This window comes from Seriola aureovittata, chromosome 21 (genome assembly GCF_021018895.1).
Source record: "Seriola aureovittata isolate HTS-2021-v1 ecotype China chromosome 21, ASM2101889v1, whole genome shotgun sequence".
Taxonomy (NCBI): Eukaryota; Metazoa; Chordata; class Actinopteri; order Carangiformes; family Carangidae; genus Seriola; species Seriola aureovittata.
In genome coordinates, this window is record NC_079384.1 from 15,831,639 (window position 1) to 15,856,558 (window position 24,920).

The 24,920-nt window shown below is 44.0% G+C and overlaps 1 protein-coding gene across 16 annotated transcripts in view; it reads right to left on the minus strand.

The window, feature by feature from the left end:
• The window catches only part of tanc2b (tetratricopeptide repeat, ankyrin repeat and coiled-coil containing 2b), a 144,207-nt gene that overhangs the window by 24,864 nt on the left and 94,423 nt on the right, over nucleotides 1-24,920 (minus strand). For 15 of the 16 annotated variants that reach the window (XM_056365634.1, XM_056365632.1, XM_056365630.1 and 12 more), the window contains 4 exons: nucleotides 18,709-18,857; nucleotides 13,979-14,162; nucleotides 12,136-12,384; nucleotides 6,512-6,643 (listed from right to left, as the gene is read on the minus strand). In XM_056365634.1, coding sequence (XP_056221609.1) covers nucleotides 6,512-6,643; nucleotides 12,136-12,384; nucleotides 13,979-14,162; nucleotides 18,709-18,857 — 714 coding nt within the window. Of the gene's footprint in view, nucleotides 1-6,511; nucleotides 6,644-12,135; nucleotides 12,385-13,978; nucleotides 14,163-18,708; nucleotides 18,858-19,242; nucleotides 19,431-24,920 lie in introns of those variants that run through there. The other variant, XM_056365639.1, reaches the window with a different exon arrangement.

Genomic DNA, 24,920 nt, shown 5'->3' on the forward strand with positions numbered 1-24,920 from the left:
GGGAGGGGAGAGAGAAAAGGCAGTGAGGACAGGAATGGCAGCAGTGTGTCATAGCACCGGGCAAGGTGTAGCTCAATGACAAAAACAAAAAAAACAAAAAACAGAAGAGGAAGCAGCAGGAGCATCATCACATCATGATGTCAGAAATAAGGGGAAACCACCAGACCGGGGTCGATTACTAATTGAAATCCTTTGAATTACACAGAACGTATTCTTCAGCATGTTTGCAGGGGAGGCTGCGGAAGGTATGCACTTTTGGGAGAATCTAATTGGTTCCATTGCGCCGGGCGAGATCAATCAATCCCCATAAAAGTAATTGAATCCAGTACTAGTAGTAATTCGACCCTGGGATGGGGAGACTCCGACCTCAACTCCACAGCCTATTGTGTGTGTATCACAGGCTGCCGAAGTTAGTCACATCTTGACAGACAGTAATCTACCTCAGTATAAGACAAAACCCAAATTTGGAGTGATTACACAGAAGCCTGAACAAAGTGTAAAATGGGATTTTTGTCCCAGTCCTTCACTGAGGTTAAATTTGATCAGATTCTTGCAGTGTGTTAGAAGAGAAATAGGCTGCTGGTCAGATGATAGCCGGTGCAGTAGTTCATTTCACACTCTGCAGCATACCAGCAATAAGCACACTGTGAGGCAGAGCTGTATGTGTCATACATTAGAGCGGCCGGATAAGTGCAGAATTTTTTATATGTCGGCAGATATTTCTTTACAGTGTGCAGGTACAGTTGAGCGAAAACTATATCATGGGCCAGGCAGGGGGCTGAGTGTTGCATTAGAGCTGTATGTCTTCTGTAAATTACTCCAGTGTGCTGATTTAGAGCATGGCTACAAAACATAACGAGCTTATATTGCTCTTAATGTATTCTTCTACCACACATCATCCTAAAGTGCAAAACGTGACTCTTTTTCCAGGAATGCTAATTATAGTCGCGAAGAATGAGAGCGGATCATACAATACTTTTATACAATCAGCAATAAAGCACAAACAAATACACCTGAAAGTGGGTGAAAAGCTGTGCTCGCTTGATGCCGAGGACGTAGAGCCAGCGCTGCATTATGCTGCACTGAGCTCTGTGCCAGCTGCAGCCCAGTGTAATAAAAGACATTTCATCCATATTCCCCAGTCAGATTATTTTAGTGCTAACTCGACACACACACACACACACACACACACACACACACACACACACACACACACACACACACACACACACACACACACACACACACACACACACACACACACAGAGTCAGAGAGAGACTGGCTACCCTATTATGTCTATAATTCACAAACTGATGTAATATTCTTCCAGTTGGTTGTCATATTGTGAAAGAATGGACCTGATGCAACTGTGGTGACAGGAAAGGCAAAAAAAAAAATTCCCAATGCTGCCGTTTACAAAACCAAAGGCCAGTGAGGGAAGAGGCTAAATGCCCAAAGCTACTCTGTTTTAAGTGGCGCTAATTCAATTATCTTGGGGTGTGACTGAACGCCAAAGCCTCTTCTGTCCACATGGAATTACTAAACACGTGCTCGCACTATCGGGCACCATCCTCCTAATGGCAGAAACGATTACACCTCTCGCGCGCTAAGTCGAGCATCCTCTACTGCTCCACTGTGTCAGGTATTCCAAGAAAAACATGGCAGCCATGTTGTGAACGGGGGCTGAGGGAGTTGTTTCCAGGACGGTGAAAGCAAATGTGTTGTGTGTGTATGTGTGTGCGTGAGGGATGGATGGATGGCAGTTGCTCATAATCCTGCCCATAACACTCCCCCTCAGGCGACTTTGAGCAAGGTATCACCCCCCCTCCCCTCCATCCCTCCCTCCCTCCTCCTCTACCACCAACCCTCCATGGCCAGACGGAGCGAGAGTCTCAGACGTTTTAATTATTCACCAGGTGAGGATGACTCACGGTGGCTGAACAGCGTTGAGAAGGAGGCAGAAGAGGAGGAGGAAGATGAGCTGCAGAGGAGGAGAGGAGAAGAGGATGGGAAGTGGAGGACGGGATGAGAAGGGGAGGAGAAGAGGAGAGCAGAGCCGGGACGGCGGCGGAGGAAGAGCGGAAACGATGGGAGGAGGAGGAGGAGAAGCAGTTTAGATGATCGGTCTGCTTGCTGTTGAGGGGTCTGGGGAGTGCGGCGATGGGTTATCTTAGGTCAGACGAAAGACATTTCTTATGGCTGATGTGGGAGTTTGTGGATGTGTGAGTTTGTCCAAGGATATATTTTTTTTTTCCCCTTTCTTTTTCTGCTGTCTGGTTTTTCAGACACACAAGTTAAAATTCCAGTCATTTCTTCGAGCACTGGCTGTGGAGCTACAGCTAGCATATGCAACAGGATCTTACATAATTTCTGTTTAAAAAAAAAAAATCTAATCTTATGTAATTCGCACAGTAGGCTCAGAGCAACATAATAAACCAAAATGTGCCTATGGCTGATGCATTTGTTCAGAAAATATACTCTAATCTTCCATGTGCCTGCAAAGTTTCACTTAACACAGACTATTTTCTTGCTGCCGTACTATTTACTGACTTACCGTCATGTCTCACAGCCAAGCAGCAGAGAAACATTATGTCAATATGTTATATAAGAAGCAAAGCCTACAGCAGAACTCCCAGACAGACTTGCATATAACATCTCAACAAAATCATTTATCAGATTAAGAATAAAGGAAACAGATTGGTATCAAGCGAAGTGAACAATGTGGCAGCCAGAGACGAGATAATCGCATGAAACTTGTCGCTGTTTTGTTGTAAACGTGTTTGTGCACTGTCATCAAATCTAGACTGTTATCTAACTCCCTCGACTAAGACAGCAATAAGGGCCTTCTTTAGTCTGCGTTTGCTAAAAATACATGTTTACTATAAACAGTGCTGTTATTCTAATTAATGCGGACTGCAGCGTCTGTCAATATTCAGTTAAATTATAGGGCTGGTGTTATTCTGTATTTCCCTATTGTCAACAAAGACCTTAGTCTGTCCTTGATTATTTCCTGATTCCTTAACTTATCTGTTTGTGAGTTTCTACTGAAGATGTGAAGTAAATCCTTTTAAAAAAAGGCTTTAAATCAGCTGAACAGTTTCTCACAAACCCTGCTTAAACTGGAGTAAATGGTGCATTTGTTGGGGACTATTTTCAGGTGTGGATTGATACACATTTGGTGCAATAGTGAGGATTTATAGGAGCCGGTGCCCAGGTTCATCAAAAAAAGAAAAAGAAAAATGGAGCTCTAAAATGTATCAGGCTTTGGAAATAAGCGTTGATAGGATCAATTCATTTTTGGTGTTTTTATGAGATTTGTTGACAATAAAAAAAAAAAAAGCTTCCTTATCCTTTAAATTACTGATCAATTGTAGCGCTCAAATTCATTTCTATGACTTATTATTCATGTTCCTCCCCTGTGAGTGAGTATATATGAGAGTAATAAACCCTCCACTGGAGTAGAAAATATATTTAACAGCCAAAAGCTACAACCATCAGCTAAAACAAGGCCTGCTCTGTCTGTGTATGTGAGCAGAGGTAGAAAGACAGGGAGGGAGGGAGGGACAGAGAGCGACAAAGACAAAGAGAGGGAAAGTAAAGATAAACGAAGGAGAAAATGTGTGTGCAGTGTACAGTTATGTGAGAGAGTTTGCGGTGAATAGATAAGGTGGGTGGTAAATCTTAGAGGTAGGCAGGCAGGAGCACAAGAAGGTCCATTACAGTCTGACTCACTCTCCTCAAAACAGCAGTGCAGCTCGGGCCCCCGATGGCCGGCATCAAAAGAAAAAGCTTCGACTGAACCAACCAGAGAGAGAGAGAGAGAGAGAGAGAGAGAGAGAGAGAGAGAGAGAGAGAGAGAGAGAGAGAGAAAGAGAAAGAGAGAGAGAAAGAGACAGAGAGAGAGAGATGCATCTGTCAGCTGGTTACCACCTGACCAACAAATAACCAGCAGTCCTCTTCTTCTCTAGTTCCTCTTCTAGTCTGCACCAAACAAACAGCTAACAAGCCCCCCCCCTTTTGTGATGCACAGTGAGTCAAAAATATTTGTGCTTTCTGAGGCATGAGGATAATAATGGAACAAATGCAAACAAACAGGTAACAGAAAACAGATTCATCCATCTGTCATGTTTTTTTTTCTTTGTTACTTAAATGTCCTTGCAATGAGGAAATGACATGATGCAATATCTTGTGGGAAACTGGAGATTTTGGTGCAGAATGAAAGGAAATCAGTGCGGTTCATCATACTGAATACCTATCATACATCTAATGGCAATCCAGCCATTGCATGGGCTGGTAATGAGGGTGGTGCTGGAGAAAAGCTCATGGGGAAATGGAAAAGGTTCTGAGGAGCCTGAATGAGGTCCATAAATTTCATTCAAGTAGATCACTAGTTATCTTGTTCTGGACCATGTGTTGTAAACATACAGGCAATCAAGTCACCAACTAATCTTTTATTCAGTGATTCCCTACCTACAAGTCTTTTACCTCAAATTTCAGGAATAAAGCCACTTGGAATTGCGTCGTCGTGTGATCTGCAGGGAAAATCCCCGCTCATCAAGTCGCTTGCATCCACTTCCTGTCTCCCTCTGTCTTGTTTTCTGTGTCTCCTGGAGAAACCGCAGGAGCAGTGCATTCAGGGAGGCTCTGACACTGATCCGAGGAGGCAGAAAGCATGCTAGGACGCAGTCGGATGGCTTGTAAACACACTTGGCTGCCCTTAGAGGACGAAGGGGTTGAAACAAGTGGCTCTGGCAGCAACAGTGAAGCTTTGTGAGGAACTAGCTCTTCGCCTTCCCTCTTCTCCGTCTTTTCTCTCTCCTTCTCTGTCTATTTCCATCTCTCTCCTTACCTTTGTCTTTCTCTCTAACGCTCCCTCGCTCCCTGCATTTGTGTGCGGCTAGCCGCCCTCGGGCAGGGGAATCACGTCGCGGCTCAGTTGAGCGCTCTCTCAGCTAAGTGGGGTCTTAACATGTGTTTAAAATACACAGGGACGCATATTTGTGTTCGCTTGGATGACACAGGGCTGCCATTACGGTGCTCATTACCGGCTAAGTGACAGAGGAAGAAGGGCGAGGGGACACATAATGTTGTGACATTAGGCCATTTGGCCATTTGGCGAGGAGGCTGAGGAGGCGCTCGCTGTGTGCGAGACATGAACAGTGTGCAGTGGAGCGCGCACTGACTCTGAATGTTAAGCACTGAGACAAATTTTTAGCTTAGTGGTGACACAACCTGACAAAACGCTCTTTGTGCATTCCCTCAGTCTCTCTCACTCCTCTGTCTCACACACACACACACACACACACACACACACACACACACACACACACACACACACACACACACACACACACACACAACACACACACACACACACACACACACACACACACACACACACACACACACACACACACACACACACACACACACACACACACACACACACACAAACGATACAGCAGCTGACATCTTCCAGCGTCCAGCACCAACGGCTCAGCGGCACCACTGCTCTGATACGAGAGCGTATCCGTACAGAACATGCAGACATTTGCATCTGAAACCCATTTCCTTCAAACTTCGAATCAACCATCACTGACTCATTTGGGTTTTGAAAATAACTCGCTCGTCATGCAGCTTTGCCTTGCGACGCTCAGCTGCTTTGTGCTGTTTGTGGATGAAACACAGAACAGTGTCCTATTGTTCACTTCTGAACTGTGTCTGATGTGAAGCGACTGAATAATCGCAGCCCCTCAGCCTGAAACAAAACAGCTTTTTGGCAACTAAAGTGAGAGTAAATGATGGTTGAATGTTTTTTTTTTCACCTGTCTACACACAGGGTCATACCGAACTTCTTATGTCCATCACCACAGAACAACATCTCCTGCTGCAGACAGCTCTTTCTTTTTTAATGTTTTTTTTTTTCCAAGACCGAATTCATTATTTGTGGTGTCCTGGTGGCCTCGGGGTTTAAGACGCTGTACAGCTGGGGGAAACCTTTGTTGCATGTCATCCACCATGAAATACTTTTTCATTTTTTAGTGCATCTTGACAATGAAAGTAGAGCCGGACAGGAAACACAGAGAGAGGATAGTAAAGATCCCTGTCTGAGATTGAATGAGGGACATTGTGATGCATGTGTGATTGCATCTTAACCAGTAGGCAACCAGGACGCCCACAACTCTTGATATTTTTGGCTGCATTTTTTTCTTCTTTATTATTCTACTACAACATGTCCTTTAAACCGTGAAGCTGTATCTGAACCATCCCTCTGTTATGTACTCATTTCTTTATCTTGTATCTCATTTATGCTAATGTCAGTGGCAGAGAGACGCGTCTGTCCCGTGTGCAGCTCACATGGCACAGAGACACTACAGCATCACTCAGTGGAAGCAGCTCTGTGTGCACCTCACAGCTTTCAGTGGACATTAGAGATAAGGAGGGGCTGTGTGTGTGTGTGTGTGTGTGTGTGTGTGTGTGTGTGTGTGCTCTGTCTTCCATGTCGCTCACCTCTCAGGTCCTGCCCGGAGCGACCCGGCCCGCAGGTGGTGCTCTGTCTGGGCATGCGCAGCGAGGTGCGTAATGGAGTGTGTCTCTGCTCATCCAGGTATGCCAGGTCCTCCAGGTGGGCTGAACTGGTAGCTGTAGTTATGTGTGTGTGTGTGTGTGTGTGTGTGTGTGTGTGTGTGTGTGGTGTGTGTGTGTGTGTGTGAGAGAGATGGAGAGAGGGAGACAGAGGGGGGAACAAGCGGGATGTTTCAGAAAAAGAGCACAAAAAACATACTATTGTCAGCATGCATGTTCGTTGTGAGACACACATAGTAAATAAGCCCATAATACACACACACATAAAAAGATGGCGGCATTGGTTCGTGCCAGTTCCTGAGGCCGTTGTCAGGCTCCCGCTCTCATACTTACTAACTCCTACAGGAGAGAGCAAGCCAGCCCTACATGGTTCTGTCCTAAAATTCCCTCCTCTCAGTGTCTGTCACGCGGCACGGAGGCAGATGCCATCCGACCCCTCTCAGGATTAATTAGCTCAGCAGACAAATGTCTTATTCATGGAGTGAGTGCCGTCTGACGCCGGCTGCCGAGTGTTCGCACCACGCTGTGTCTTCGGGGCCAAAGCTCAAAACCAGTGACTGTTAAATGAGATCAGACGTCACCAGTGTGAGTAAACAAGCGGACTTGATTCCCCCCGTCGCACCTGCACCCCCCGCGGCTCAGTTAGAGGTGGAGGAAGCGAAAGGAATGAGTCTAAACAATAAAGTCCAGGAGCGATTAACGGTCTGAACCGTCCAGAGGCTGGAGGTTCCTTGATGGCTGCTGAGTCACCGCATCAAGAGGAGACACTGTCATCAGCTGAGACAGGGGGTTATGTGGGTTATCACTTAAGAAAGCAGCAGAGTTCCACAGAAAAACAGACACATAATTAACCACAAACTTGTACTTTGTGGAGTCTGGAAACTTCTTTAGTGCTATTTAAGGAATAATCCTGTTTGTTTTTCTGCTTGATTGAACTGATTGTCATAGCTGCGGCCATCACTTCTATCTGTTATGACAACACTTTATTGACTGTGGTAATCTCTGAGATCGGGGGGGAACACAGCGACATCACTATAACAGAGTCGCACGGGGACAGATGCAGCTGAGCAGACAGGTTCGAAACAAGCCGACCGTGACTTTTATTTGGATGTAAACCACGAAAGTGAGTGCACCTGAAATGTCAGTAATAACGCTTCAAAGCACACGGAAACCAGGAAGTTGGCCTGTAAACCGTGATAGGTGTTTACAACAGAGAGTTTGGGTAATAATTTTACAATTTACCATTATTTTCGCTCCCAAATAAATCTGACAAGCGGGGAGGTTTGTTTAAAAGCTGTCTGATCCTCTGGCTGCTTCTGCTTCTTGCCCCATTTGACTAATGTGTTCCCACATCTTGGCAATTACCTCGGTGAGTACCATGTTTTTATGGTTGATGGGACTGATGGACAAAGCAACGAAAACAGAATCCAACAAGTATCTATTTATATCAGAGCTGGTAATCCCTTTTCTCTAACACTATACCTGAAACGCTCTGAGGTCCAGAGATCCCAAGTCAAATTCAAGCAGTTGGGGAAAGGTGTAACTGGCAAAGCATTGCTTCCTCTCAGTCTCTCTCTCCAGGCTTTCCGAAAAGCACAAGGCACAATAATCCCTCCAAGTGGCAGGCGTCTGAGCCCAGCACCTCTCGCCGGTGTGAAACTCACCGGCACGTCATCACTGATCCTGTACTGTCCTCGGTTCATGGAGTGGTTTCTGTGTCGCCGGAGTTAAGCTCAGTGAAGTACTAAGCATGTGTACGGCTGTGTATGCTGCTGACTCAACCCGGCCGTGGACCCAAAAATGAGCCGCATGGGTTACCCAAAATGGAGGGAAAATGGCAGCTGAGAATGCTGGAGGCTTGGCCCTGATGGGAATGGGGGCGCTGGTCATCCAACTGGGCTAAAAGCGGAGACAGTGGAGGCATTAATCTGCCGCTACACCAAGGAGGAATGACTCAGGGCTAGTGAGCTGAAAAGTTTCCCTTTTCTTTTCTTCTTCTTCTTTCAACTGTGTTTGAATGTGAAGACTCAAATCTGTGTGATCATCATCTCTATCTGCAATGCAGCAGGCTGCTGGTGATCACATTCACAGTTCCTGTGCCAATGCGCTAAGGCTGCACACATAGTGAAAAGAAATAAAGGATGGAGAGTGAGAAATAAAAAATGGAGAGTGAGTGGACAGAGTAAGAAAAAGAAAGTGAGAAAAAGTCCAACTGTGCGGCAGAGAGCTCAGCTGCTTTGGGGCAATGACAGCCACATCAGACACTTCCTGTTTGAAAGAGTGACTGATAGCATGAACGCATCCATGCGCACGCACGCACGCACGCACGCACGCACGCACGCACGCACACACGCACACACACACACACACACACACCACACACACACACACACACACACACTGAAAGACCAGCTGGGCTGCCGTCCAGAGCCAGTCACAGTATCAGCCGGGGAGCCGACTAGTCATCTCAGATATGAGGTGGCTGCTGGAGCTTTAAACGCCTCAGCATTCTCCTCACACCTCCCCGAGAGATAACCTGAGATGATAAATAATGGAGGTCCTTATATTTAAACAATTATATTTCCGGGAATTATATGAGTATATGAGCGGAGGTGGGACCAGGGACAAAAAGGAAATCAGGAAAAGATGCTAGAAAAGGAAATCAATGACACTTGTCCGCCCTCCAAATTGAAAAATGTCGTCTCGGGTGAGCCGTTATCTTCATTTAGTGAATTTAGAGACGATAGAGTGAGAATCTCACAGTGTCTTTTATATCCCTTTCTTCTCTGTATGAGCAGGGAGGGATCCCTCAATCCCCAGGCAGTTACGTAAGATGGTGCATATACAGTATATCCATCAACATGGCAAGGTCTTAAAGGGTCACTTCACCCAATATTACACTAAATTACTTGGTATTATTGGGGGTATTTAGACGATCTTTTAAAGTTTAAAGTTTAGCCACGGTAAACTACTCTTCTTTTGCCTGTATTAGCAGTAAAACGCTGAGATTAGTATCTCAAAACCTGGACAAACTAAACGATAAGTCTTTTTTTTCTAATTCGGGTGAATCAACCCTTTAAATCATTTTACTATTAGGGTCAGCTTTGGATGGAATTTGGTCTGGCACATATTGTAATCTCAACCAGGTGTAAATGCAGTCTGTATATTGTCTCTGAACCCCACCACCCTTGGCATTACTTCCCTTGACCTGGGACAAACTGCTTTTTTTTGTTTTGTTTGTTTGTTTGTTTGTTTAAATGCAAAGGCTCGTGGCTCAAATGTCATTTTGTATCCAGATTTAAAGCATAGATGTTAACAGGGATTAAAAGTCAGGATATCATCTCAATATTTCTCTAACTTTAGCAATAAAAAAAAAAAAAGAAAAAAAAATCTGGAGCACCCATTTCTCTTGTCATTTTTTCGGGATATTAGCAGTATCTGATCAAGGTAAGCCTCTGCTCCTCTTGTCCTCACTTGCTTACAATTTTTCACTCATTTTTTTCACTTATTTTTTAAATCCGGGCACCATGAAGGTAGAGAGAAAAGAAGTACTCTGTCTTGGTTACTCCTTCCTCCATATCCATCTTCAGCTCTACCAACGCACTGCCTTCATTAGGTAATAGAGTAGCCCCCTCCCGTCTCGCTCTCCTCCCCATTCGCCTTCTGCTCTCGCTCTGTAGCTGTCTCCCTCTCTCCCTCTCACTCCTCACATCAAAGCGAGTCTCTCTGTCACTCTGGGGGATAGAAACGGTTAATGCCTGGGGCTTTGATGTTCCACTGCTGTGTGAGCCCAGCCAATCCTCAGCCTGTGCTTGCCTCCCATCCCTACATCATCTAATAATTCTTTGTGGAGGAGAGAGAGAGAGAGAGAGAGAGAGAGAGAGAGAGAGAGAGAGAGAGAGAGAGAGAGAGAGAGAGAGAGAGAGAGAGAGAGAGAGAGAGAGAGAGAAAGAAAGAGAGAGAGATTATGAAACTCTCTTTCACTCCTCTTCCACATGTATCCATCTCCCTCTCCTCAATATGGAATTCCTGTTCCTGACAAATATAAATGCCGTCAGAAAAGTCTTCTGTTTTTTTTTTTTATTCTTATTTTTTTATTTTTTATTTTTTTAAATCGCTCTCTCTCTCCCTCTTTATCTTATTTTTTGCATCATCTGCAGCTTATAGTACATTTTTTTCTCCAGCTCCTTTGAAGGTCTGGGTATTGAGGGGCGGAGATGAGATTGAGGGTGAATCTCTAAACCCGGCGGAGTCGCTGCACCGCCAGACAGCAGTGTCAAACAGGAGAACATGACCAGCATAACGAGAAGGGTCATAGCTGCGGCAACGGCCCCTTGTCAGGCGTATCACTGTGTTTAGTGAAATATAAATGCGAGTCTACAGTACGTGCACGCGCACTCTTTTTTTTTTTTTTTTTTCCAGTGGGAGTGGGAGAAGTGCATAATAGAGCTCATCATCTATAACAGCCTCTCTGATGATGAGAACAATAGCACAATCAGGCCCATTAGGACTGCCTCAGTGTTATGAAACTAACATTTTTCCTGATATATTTACTGTTACTTTTGGGAGCCTTTTTTTTTTTTTTTTTAAAGGCAGCTGTGGCCCACAATAACAAACACACATCAATGAGACCTCTGTCAGCAATACAAATGCCAGCTTTCCTATGTGATATTCTTCCAGCCGCAGTATGTTCTTCTGCTGAAGCTGGGTTTTTTTTTTTTTCCCAGACTGTATTATTCTGCTCTGTGGTTTCACTCCACACCAGAGGGGCTGAGAGTTTAACAAAAATACCACTGCGGATTTGCAGCTTGAAATTTCAACATAACCCCAATGAAATTTGAAAACAAAAGCTGTTTCCTGCCTAAATAGTTTTTTAAAAAGTGCTGTAAAAATTAAAGCAAATTGAATCACAGAAAACCACAACTGAGTGCTTTTGAGAGCAGTTTCAGATTTGAGGAAGTTTAAGCTGATTTATCCCAGATTTGCAGGCGAAATGTCATCTGGAGGTTTGGGATCTGTACAGATTTTTGTTCACAATAATACGAGCAGTTTACAGATTAAATGTTCGCCCAAACTTCTGGTTGACATCGCAGTATGTGATGTTTTTCCTTAAAAATCTGGATGGTTAGATCGCTGCTATCCCCCATGCATGAGGCTGGACTTGCTCCTCCAAAACACAAATATATTCCGCTGCTCTTTTCAAAAATGTGTTTCATTGTTGGATTTGTGATCACAGGAGTCACATACACACACACACACACACACACACACACACACACACACACACACACACACACACGGACAGTTCATCTGGGAAGAAAACAGGCAAGGACAGAGAGCTTAAAAGGAGTGAAGCGGGAGCGCTACAGGATTCAGAAATAGGGTGTAACATGACTGAACATGCAGCTCAATCCAATTTTTGCCAGAGAAAAGTACTCCGTTTAAATAGTGTTTGTGTACTGCATGCTGTTAAATAACCCTATTTCTGGCCCCCCATCGCCTCCTTTTCTACTTTCATAGGAGAGGCAGGGAACAAGGAAGGGACTCACCAGCCACAGAGTTAGGACGGGGCATGAGGTACAGAGGGATGGAGTGGGCAGAGTGGGAGGACATGCTCTCCAGGTTGCGCTCAGGGATTTTGTTGAGGCTGTAGGTGGAGGCTGTCATGTTTTCATCCACCCTGTACAGGAACGAGTCCATGCCTGATTTCTGGGACTGCCACAGTTTGAGGTTCGCCCGGGAGCCTTCGCCGTATTTGCCGCCTCGCTCCATGTTCTCGGAGTAGCTGGTCAGAGTGGCTGCAAAAAGAGAGAGGGACACCGTCGTCAGTGCTGTTACAACTGCAGTATTTAACTTGCTGCTGTCGCACTTTTCACCCTGCGTGTGTTTAAATCTAACTCCCCTCTCTTCACCTCACCCGACCTGTCTGCTGTTACACTTATTTACTGTTGTTCTGAATCAATCGGAGGCTTGTTGATGTAATGCTTTCCTCATCAAACCGCAGGCGTTCACCACTGTTGCCGGGAAACGATGAATACACCTGTCTTGACATACGCAAAGTGCTCAATTTCACTGAGCATTTTTATCTCTCCAGTTTTCTTGCTAACAATCCAAGAATGCTACAGTTGATGTCAGCATGACATGCACACTTGAATTGTCTTCCAGCGGGAGTACACACTGGTTCAGTGTGTGAATGACAGGTACGACAGTTTGAACTGAAACTGATCACACCAGGTGGAGTGGAGTCAGGTGAGGTCTCTGGTCCCCGCCCCCTGGCTTGGAGACAAAACATCTAGATTTTGAGTTGAACCACACCCAGACTTCAATTAAACGGCCACTGGACACCAAGCTACAGCCTCAGGCATTTAAATCACCTGTTTCATAGACTTGTCTTTATTTGGTTCCAAACTTTATGACTAGGGCCGGGTTGAAAAAAAAAAAAAAAAAAAATCAATCTTCATTCCAAATCCGATATCAATTCATAAAATCCTGAGATCGATCTTTTGATATGCATTTACAGCCTCCTGCAGATAAGTAAAGCTGTAACCTCATTAGTCTCACATGACCGCCCTTCTTGCGCATCAACATCTGGTCACGTGAGAGACAGAAACATGGCAGATACAGCTCCACTGACGGTACCGCCAAGTCTAACAGCAGATGAGTGGCTGCATTTCCGATTTAAAAACTATGACGATAGTGACGAGCTGGACGAAGGCAAGAAGAAGCCAATAGAAGAAGAAGAAGAAGCTGGCAGGTGCCACTTGTGCCAGGGCACGTTAGCAACGCACATAACTTCCCTACCTATTACTTCTTCAGATATGTGTCTAAACTGTTTGTCACGTTAAATTAAAAAGTGCATTAATGTAACTGCTTTGGGGTCATTCTTAATGTTAGTTTTAAATAAAACAACAGCTGTCATGGTATTTAAAGTTCTCACTCCTTAAGAATCTTAAAGAAAAACTCTTTGGTTTTGGTTTGTTCATGGAATATCTTGACAGTAAAATGAATATAGAATATCACCAAAGAACTGATCCCACTAACAGGAATTCACTACAGCACCAAATATGTATAAATCTGCAACTGAAAATAGTCCCTAACTAATAAAATATTTACTACTGTTTGAGCAATGTTTGCTAAAATCTACACTGACGAGCTGTTTAAAGAAATCACTGAGCCTTCTATCAAGAAGAATTTCTTTTTTTTAGATTTACTGTGTGTCCTCTACAGTAGGTGCCACAGACAGTAAGGAGGTCAGAAAGTACAGACAAAGAGACTAAGACACTGTAGGTTTTGGTCTTTACAGGAGATTTGGTGACATAAAATATACAAAGTACTATGTGTTTTACATGCATGCATGTTTGTCAGGTCTGTAAATCTGTGTCCAGATCTCACCGATGATCCCGCTGTCCCTGCTCTCCAGGGTTGAGGTGGGACTGGTGACAGAACCGTAGGCACAGTCCTTGTTGCCTGCCTGGCCAGGCATGGCAGGGGGGAGGGTGGAGCAGGGGCTGCCTGCAGGGGGGGAGGCAGTGCTGCTGGTCAGGGTGGAGCACGGGCTGATCCTCTGGTTCTGGCCCTGGGACAGACACGCACACACGCATCTTTAAAAGCTTTGCTCGGTTCCTACAGTTCAATTGGTACACATGGGTATAAATGGCAAAGTACAATGTTTGAACTTTTAATGTCTGAGTCATATACAAAGGAAAATGTCACTTCAATATTAGTTTTCAAAAGCTCAGCCCTCCTGCTGCCTTCACCACATGCAGCCAGTCTCAACCCCCACACAATCAAAAACAGCATAATAATCATAATATCTAATCATTTGTGGCATTTTTATGAAATATAGGTTTGAAAGATCTTCACAAATGAGACAACACTGCACAGCCTAAGAAAAACACAAACATACTTAGACATACAAACACTCAACAACTACTAAAACCACCTGTAACATTCAGTCACTTTACAAATATACATTAGTGCGCAGTATTTTTTTCTGATTCTGACAAATATCAGCAGAACAAACCAAATGTTGGAGAGCTAGTATAGCCTACACACATCAGGGATGTGACCCAGAGCATGTAAATGCAGGAAAACAGTAATTTCCCCTTTTACAGAGAAAAACAGGAGTGGCATTTCCAAAATCAGATTCTGCACAGTCCCATGGCACAAGTGTGAATTTATAAATATGTGGGGAGTTTTAAGTACTAGTACAACTTTAAAGGTTTCATGTTGTAAAAAGGTAGATTTCCATGTGTTTTTTGATTAAACAGCAGGTCTAGGTTCTATATTAATACTGTGAAAGTATCAAAGCGCTCAGTCCACAGAGAAATGCACACAGCCTGTATTCACAAACTGAGCCTTATAACGAGCTGTCAGGACTTTGTGATGTCACAACAAAACAGTTACCGCTCTCAGCCATGCCCCAAGCCCCGCCCACCTGAACCCACCATCCAACCTTACAGGACTTGGTTTCTCTGAGTTTTTATATTCTTATTAGATAACTCAGAAAACAGTCAGCCAATCAGAAGAGCCTCCTCTCTTCTGATTGGCTCAACGGCCTGTCGTTGATAGAGAGAGAAGCCTGAGAGAGGAGATGTAAAACTACATTGGGATGGTTTTTGGTTCTTGAAACCACAAATGTACCTTATTGTGGATATTAAACCTTCAAAAAAAAAACACTGGAAGTGTAAACTATTGGATTTTATAATCAATAAATAACATGATTTGTTGAAAATAGTTTCAGTATTTTGTCCTAACTGACAGCCCTATTTTTATTCATATTTTTCTCTTGATTGCCATGACTACAATTGAGTTAAATAATAAAAAAAAAGAAGGTAAAACTGAACTCTCATACACGCTGAATGCATGTTCCTTCCAGTCGCAGCATTGTTTTGGCACCCCGCAGTGACCCTCTTCTGCATCAGCTCAGGTTAGAAGACAAGAGACCACAGGGGACAAAACAAAAACACGGCTGCGTCTAATCTGCTGCTGCGAACACCCACAGATGCACTCTCACACAAACACACAGGCACACATACTAAAAAGATCCATGCATGCAGCATCCACTGATGTATACAAAGGCACAAGAGAAACAGGGATGCCAAGTGATTAAATATGTGTGTCAGACACCGAAACACACAAACACCCGGAGGTCTCTCCTTAACGCTGCTGTTGATGAGTTCGGGTCGGGGCAAACACAGAGAGAACGGGAGGGGGTGAAGTCGTGCTCAGGCGAAACTCTAGTGTAGGTTAATCTTCAGGGACACTGTGCTGATACACGCACCCATACATGTTTACAGACAGGCTACAGAGCTGTAACCAATGATTCTTTTCAGCATTGATTGATCCGTCAATTATCTGTTGGGGCGGCTGTGGCTCAGGAGATTGAACAGGTCGTCAATTAATCACAGGTTGATCCCAGCTCCTCTTGCCCTCATGTCAAAGTGTCCTTGAGCGAGACAACCAATCCCCAATTGATCCAGACTGGCCAAGCCCGCATGGCTCCACTATGTACAGTGGAGTCATAAGGCTGAGACCACTTGTTGCGCTGGACCACTTTCCCATTAGGAAGCTGTATGTGTGTGTGTGTGTGTGTGTGTGTGTGTGTGTGTGTGTGTGGGAGGGGGGGAATAAGGGAGGTTTTTTTCTTTTTGTATAAAAAGCACTACATTAATGCAGATAGATCATTTCCTTTTTATTTTCGCGAACAATTCCGATTAATCATTCAATAATTTCATCAATAAAATGCCAGAAAATAGAAACTTTGAACTGAACAAAGGAAGAATGAGAAGCTACAACCAGGAAACATCAACCGCAACATTTTTGCTTCATAAATGATCAAGCAGGAAGACTAAGCTGAAAGCTAATCTTCAAGCTTACATTCTCACAATGACAATGCTACCACACTCGTGTTTAGCAGCTATGTTAATTTAACAGTACATTTACTATGGAGGTCGTAGTTTGCAGTGGGATTGAACTGGATGGCATTATATTGAGGTGTTTCTAATGTTTTTCCCAGCAAACACAAGGGGGGAAGAATATTAGAAACACGTTTCAATGTAATGCAGCCCAGTACTACACCACCACCAGCTCTGACCTCAGTAATAAGTGAGTAGTTGAAGGAACACCTCTCAGAAACAGGAAAGCTGAGTAAAGGTAGAATATAAGGCAGAGCTGCACTGGATTGCACTAGATTCTTTAGGTGTATCTGATAAAGTGGCCAGCGAGCGTATGTCGCACAGTACAACTGGCTTTAGTGGCTGAATTATAAACTGTGACACGTGTAAACTAATCAACATGCCGTCCATTATGGCACACGGCCTCCGAGCTCTGCCAAGAGCGTGTACAACTGATTGAGTGAGAGAAGGAGAAACCGTTGTTCAGGCCCTTTCAGTCACTGCTAACCTCTGCCCTCGTCATGGATGGCACCGCTCATGTGTCATGTTTACAGGAGCTTTGACCCAGACGCAAAACAAACACACACACACACACACACACACACACACAAACACACACACACACACACACACACACGCGTGTGGATACACAGATAAACCTCTGGAGCTCGACGAGGCCACGGCGTTGCCGCGGCTGTATTTGCTGCGGTAATGAACCTCGCCTTGTGCAGGTCTGACCTTAAATGCCACACGGGGATTGGATTGAACTTGGAGCGTTGTGTCTATTCAGGGAGCGAGAGCACGAGAGTATGAAAGGCAATTAACTGCACTCACCGCGAGTTAAGGTCACCTTGTTCCATCAGCTGGTGAGGTCTTGCAGCAAAGACATCGCCTATTGTAGGAATTTAACCATCTCTAATGGGGGTCGGGAGATATGATGTGGTCGCTATTTCATTTTTAAGTATGTTGTTATGTGCCTGGCTTCACTGTTGGTTAACTGCGGTAACTTGGTCATGATGACAAAGATTAAGACTTTCAGCATCACTGCTGCATTAGCAATATCAGATGTGACTCTACTGTAGTACTGTAATATCTGCTGTCCATTGAAAGCTAGTAAATGCCAAGTAAATTAGAAAAACTACAGCTTATTTTGCTAATAGATGGTGTCTGAAGGCAAGCCTCGTCATTCTTGGTGGTTAATGAATCAAACGAAAATTGCAATCTGGAGAACAGTATTTGAGGCAGATATCTAGCATAATAAGTTTCTGCTGTGTGCACGATGCAACAGGGTGCTAGTATGAGTCACGTCTCTAAAAAGAGCCGCTTGAATAAACCTCTCTCAATTTATACACCCCCACTGCTACAGCAGCGCTCACATCAAGCGCAGGCAGGCCATCAGTCTAATCGCTTATCCACACTGCTTTAGTGCAAACCCATACCTCGGCCTGCTTGAAATGCTTCAGCAACAGGTTTGCCCCCTTTTCCCCTCCCCGTTTTCTCACTCTCGCTCTCGCTCTCTCCCACCACAACTGTTTTTCTCCCCTGGCTTGGAAAATTCATACCCGTCAAATCAGGTTTAGGTAGAGAAACCAGGGCATCTGCTACAGAGCTTAGAGCAGGCCCGTTGTGCCAGGAGCTGTTTTGTTGCACAACTGCCAGATTCACGAACAGAAAGGTTACCGTGCAGGAGAGAAACATCGCGCCTGACCTGCCTCACGTCAACCCCCCAGAAACTTGTGTTCAATAAGCACATTTTTAAAGCACTCTGGGAAATAAATAATTAAAGAGTTTTTGTTATATAAAAATCTAATTAGACGGGGAGATATCTGATGTTTGACGGAGACCGTGGTGTCTGAGGGCAATTTACAGAGAAGTCTTTTCATCTGGCTATCCTGGCTTCTAAACATCTGTCAAGTCCGAGTGTAAACAACGATATTATGGAGATAAATGTCAAAACAGATCGAATCAGACGATTGCCTGTTTATTCAACAACAAAATCGCTCACAATTGAAATGTGTCAGAATCACATACACAATATTAGATTAGGATAAAGCATATCAATAGCAAGTTTTTTTTGGCACCAATTCTTTATCTTACTCAACCCGAGACAATTGACTCAGACTGACCAGAAATGCAGACAAGAATGAATCTGCTTGTCCTGTCCTCAAAGCAGATTTGGTTATTGGGGGTGGGGGGGTGTGTCCAGTTCTCTAGTGAGACTATTACCTGTCTTGCCTCGGGTTCCTCCATGCTGTACTGGGTGCCGGCTGGCCCCTCACTCACTTTGTCTCCCAGAAGGAAACCCAGGCGCGTCATCAATGTGTTGGCTGCCTCATCCACCGACGGAGGGGGGCCCAGCTCCTGGCTTGACTCCCCTGCAGAGGCGGAGAGAAGTAGGAAGGAGGAGGAGGAGGTGGTGGTGGTGGTGGAGGAAGGAGGTAGGGGAGAGAGAAGACAAGAGAGGACGGCACAGAAGAGAGAGAGGAAAGAGAGAGAGAGAGAGAGAGAGAGAGAGAGAGAGAGAGAAAGAATGTGTGTCAGCAGTGGGCAGAAACAGTACAGCGGCTTTTTTAGCTCTTTTCATAAAAATAAAAAACAAAACATCCTTTTAATACGTCAGTTTCAAGTCCTCTTTAGCTGGAAATTCTAAACACACAGTATTTGCTGAGCTTGTTTGGCATAAACCACAGCAGCGACAACAGACCCGCACACAGGATACACAGAGCAGCTCGTTCAGGACAACGAAATGAAACACCCTACCTGAGTTTTGCCGTAGCATTAAAGACACATTCCTCCACAGCTGGACATTTTTGGTTGAAGTGTCTTCTTACATAAACTCCACACAAAATCCCCTTAGCCACAACTTACAATAATCCTTTCAAAGTGTTTACAAAAAAAAAAACCCTCTCCACGCCGACTAACAAAAGACTACTACACTGACGACAACTCCTTCCGCACCACTCATCACCACTGCAGCTTGTGTGACGTAATGAGATACGCCCTTCACCTGTGAGTGTGTGTGTGTGAGTGAGAGAGAGAGAGAGAGAGAGAGAGCGAGCGAGAGAGACTGTGTGACTTTTTAAGACAAAGTGGGTGTGTATCCACCTCTCTATCCTGTTTACACAAGACTACTAGTGCTAAAGAGAGAAAAGAAAACACCAGGGTGAGCCTGCGGGATGATCAGATGATCAAAAATCTCTCTCTCACACACTCACTCACACACACACACACACACACACACACACTCACACACACACACACACACACACACACACACACACACACACACACACACACTCGTAGAGCTGAGGGATTTCATTTGCTAACTTTGCACCAGGATCCAAAACAAAAAATCCCTTAATGACCTCATCTTCTCGCCCAGTTGCCTGGTTACTCTCTACCCATAACAAACCGTCATCGGTGGTGTCATGTTATTCAATAACACCTGAATATAACACCCTAGAGGTGCCTTCTATATCAATTTCAATTCGATTCCACTTTATTCACCAGAGTGTGACTCTCAGGGCTGAAGCTTTCACTAATTACTCTCCCTGCTGGTTGTAAAAAGAGTAACTACTGGCTGAATACAAACAGCTGTAATTGGATGTATAAACCTCTGAATTGGCCCGGACATTAAGGACACTGAAGCCAACACAACGAGATTGCCGGTGTTTAAATAAACAGCGGCGAGACAGAGACAGCGAGCGGCAGGACCAGTTTTCCCTCTCCTCACCTCTCCTCGCTCGTTTTCCTGCAGGGCAGGTCGGACAGGACTGGCAGGTAGCTGCGCCAAGTCCTGACTGACAAACCATTAGACAGTCCCTGCCGCCACGTCACCTCTCTGAAGACAGACAGCTTGTCTAAAAAGCCTGTAGCCTCTCGCAAGTCTATTCAAAGACCTACAGACAGGCGATCTAAAGCCCGGGCTCCCCTCTGCATTCTCTCACGGACAGAAAAGGCGAGGCACAACTGTCAGGATCCTCATTAGATTTACTCCAACTCTCTCTGAGTGAGTAAGGAAGATGGGCATCTTCAAAGGGGAGGGGAAAAAAGCTTTGAAGCAAATGGAGATGACATATCGCTGTGCCTCAATAAAGAAAAACACACAGAGCGGCAACCAATAATGAGGTAATCACAGCACATTAGGTCCAAAACAGCTAATTACGTATGAGCTCTGATGAGATTGATATGGCTGCTCAGTAATGCAGCTGGATACACTTTATATATGGAGCAGAATACATTTATGAGGGCCTTCAAGGTCACTGAATCCCAGAGCATTCCCGGAGGTAGAGCGCAGTAATGGAGAGGATGAAGGTAGATGGAATTTACTCGTCCGCCTCCTTTCAGCCAATATCACAGGGAACAGCTGACATGCACACGGCCATCGAGGAGGGAAAATTGCAGGCAAAACCGAAGCAAAAACATCTGTCCACTGAGCCTCATGTATGTGTTCCGTGTGTGATAGCTGCAGCGTGTGTGTGCCTGTGTGTCTGGACATGGAGGCAGCGAAGGCTTCCCAGTTGACAGACTGGTAGTAGTAAGCAGTGAATACATTAGCACTGATTAGTCAACTGCTCCTGGGGGGTTTTTGCGGCTGTGACCGTGATCAAACAGGGGCTCTGTCTGTCTCTTTGCTGCCTCCGTGTGAGGGTTTGTCCCTTTCACTCATCTCTTTGTCTCTGCTGGTGCTGTATCTGTTTTAGTTGCCCTCCCTTCCTTTTTTTTTTTTTTTTTTTACGTTTTTTTCTGCTTCTTACTACTGCTTCTCTGTCGCAGCCAGCAGTTGGACAACCCTGTGCAGTGGCAAGCAGTTTGTCTGTGTTTCTTTTGATGTTGGAGGAAAATCTCTAATCTGGATGCTGGAGCCCACAGTCACTCCCTTGAGCTAAACATAGGCTATCCCTTTGTACATCCTTAAACTGTCACACTCCAAAAAAAAAAAAAAAAACCTATAACACGGTCAAACAACACGGCTAAGACACAGCTGTTTGGGTGACTGCACTGTAATCATGAGGCTGTCAAACACAATCAAACCTTAAATGTTTGATAGGATCACAGCTCTTCAATTTCATCCACTCTCACCCACATCTGTTCCCAAGGTCCCATATTTTACACTTTTCCATTGTTTTATTGTTAGTGTTTTACTTATCTTATCCATAAGAAGATATATTTGTAGTTTTAAGAATCAAAAACCACCTCAATGTAGTTTTACATCTCCTCTCTCAGGCTTCTCTCTGGAGCTGGAGTTACAACAGGTCAGCGAGCCAATCAGGATAGAGGAGGCTCTGAGCCTCCCTGGTGTTTGTATGTTGTGACATCACAAAGTTCCAGAAGTCCTGACGGCTGGTTTTAAGGCTCAGTTTCTGAATACAGGCTGTGTGCATTTCTCTGTGGACTGAGGCTTTGATACTTTCACAGTATTAATATAGAACCTAGACCTGCTTTATGATCAAAAAAGATATGGAAATTTCACTTTATAAAATATGGGACCTTTAAACCCTCCTCTGAATGTAACCAACACTAACAGTTACTATCAAAGGGAATACACATATTATCATAATGTATGTATTAATTTCTTAGTTTGAAGCTCTACTTTTTGTTCTTTAAATACAAATTAAGACTCTTACTGAAGTCACTATATCTAATCTGGCTTCAAAGTTTCATGTCAGCACTGAGAACATAACACCTGCTGGGAGAGGAACTCCAGGTGTTTCTCACCAACATGAGATCCTTAATGATCAAATTTGAATATATGCTTAAATAATAATAATAAGCTTAAAACACATCTCTTATTGCTCTCTCTCTCACACACACACACACACACACACACACACACACACACACACACACACAGTCCTCTCCATTGGATTCCTGAGCTGCGAAGGAGACAGATGGTTGCCATAGCAACTATCTTTGCGCGCAGCTAGGAATGTGTTTCTGTGCAAGCGCATCTGTTTCTCCCCGGCCGTCCACAGATCTGCCCTCACGCACCGAGAGAGGGGAGAGGGAAGCATGTGTGCTGCAGGCAGGGGACTGGACAGGACAGGAGATGGTATTAATAGGCCTGGGCTGCAGGTAAACACACACACACACACACTGTGTGGTGGCTTCCTGTTTCACCTATACCGGGGAATTTTAACTCCACAGAGAAAAAATACTCATTTACAAATGATGACAGGATCCCCAAAGCAACCCAACCGTATTTCTTAAATAGATAAAGATGCAAAGTGAAGAACACTTCAAGAGGAGGTGACACACACACTGATCAGAAGGTGAAAATTAATTTTGCAGAATTGCTGTTGACAACTAAAGGAAGCGAAAACAAGGTAGAATCACACTTATTTTAGAGTTTCGGGTCAAAGGAAAATATGAATAACATTGAACATAAAAGCACAGATAGTGTTTGTATGCACAGGCTAAGGCATCACCAAGAAAACAGGGAGTAGAGGACTGATCAAGAGATGAGAGGAGTGAATTTCACATTCCTCATGTGCACAGTATTGATCTTATCTACACAACAACACGTAGATGTTTCAAATATAAAAGCATGCTAGGACTTAGGTCACCAGGTTTGGGTTAGGAGTGGGCGATATGCTGGTGTGTAATACAAGTAGAGACTTTACAAAAGAAACTTTCTGGCTATTGTGAGCAACGTTGCAAATCAATGAGCAGTACTGCGTTATGGTCGTAGAAGATATTTGATATGTCAGGTATTTCATTAACTAGAACAACCAAAAACACACATTATCTTGTTACTTCATCCATAAACAGTGTCGTAATTGAATTTTCTGAAAATTAACTGTATCATGAATCTTGAATATTGATCCTGAGGTTCTTTAAGATACATTTTTTTCTTTGGTCTTATAATTTTCTTCTTAATTATTTCTGTTATCCAGCATATTTTCATGTTGACGTTATCTGACTGTTGAATTGTAAACATTTGGCACTTCAAGGTAAGCTTATCTTAAGTGTTATAGTATAGTATTTTGTGTATCTTAATGTGTTTGTGATGGTTTTATCTGCCCTGTATAAGAGTCAAGCAGAAATGATGCACTATTTTAAGTGTGTTTTCTTTCCCCCTCTACAGTACACTGTATATATCTGCTCTATAAATCTAATGTGCAAACCAAAGTGGGGAAATTCATATTTTCATTTTTTTGGTCTCATGATGGCGCCCCATTACTTTTCCATTCGATTGCATACAGCCAATCAATCAATTAATTGTTATTAATTAATTAAAAAACCACTGACAAGAGGTTTAAAATCAAAATTATTACTAATAATCAATAGTAAGCAAAATAATAACAATAATAATAATAATAATAATAACAACATTATTCGTAAAAATAATGTGATTTCAGTCAGACTTAACTCAAAGTTAAATCCACTATATATGGTTATTGTTATTGAGTGTGTCCACACCTAGCCTGTGTATGTACTGTAAGAAGGTTGAGCTCTACCATCATTAGAAAAGCTTTCTCTACATAATATATGGAGGATGGCCGGTTGTGAATTTTACGAGCTATCTCACAAAATATTCACAAACCATATTTATGACCCCACAAATTTCTTTGTAGGCCATAAAAATCAGCTGATACCTGACTTCCTTCCAGGCAAACAGACAGTGTCAGCAGCAGAGTGTGGACTGGCATGTGATCAGATGTTTTAAGTCACGGCCCTGCTGCTACTCATGCCAGGGAGCTCTTGTTAAGAGCTCAGATGTCCATCTGTCCACCCGGGGAGGTGCGAGTCGTCACCCATGAAAACTCATCCCAGCCCTCCTGGTTCCTCTCCAGCTCGAGTTGTTATTGCACAGACAGACAGGAAGACAATTCAAGAAGAATTCCTGTTTGTAATCAACTGTTTTCCTGCCTCAATGGCAGCAGAGATTACAATTTCAACCCTGATATGTCACATCTGCAGGAGCTCATCGCAAGTGATAAGGTTATTCCACAGTCGGTTTCACAGGGTTGATGCAAAGTAAAGCCAGGGTCAACAGTTTTTCCATCCATGAGATTCAACAGAAATCCAGGTGCTAAAGCTAGAGGTTTTATGCTAATGTACTGCATACTATCTAGTATCTGCATATTATCCATAAAAATATATTCATGTATGTCTCTATAGACAGATCACCTACTTAGAGCTCCCATTGAGCAGAGACTCAGCAGTAGAGGCTGGCAGACGGAGAAAGCTGGTAGCACCCTGTCCACCATTTTCCTCCTAAGTTACAACAGTCAAAGCCTGAGACCCATCAGTAGTTCCCTTATGTCTTCATCCAACTGAGGGGTGTTGCAGCATTTGTCCTGCTCTGCTGAGAAGTCCACACAGCCACCAGAGGTCGAGCCAACAAGACACGTCGGGAAGCTTACACTGCGTTTCTCAGTGGCAACAGGAAGAGGAGAGGCGAGATGAGAAAGCAGATATACTAGAACCAAATC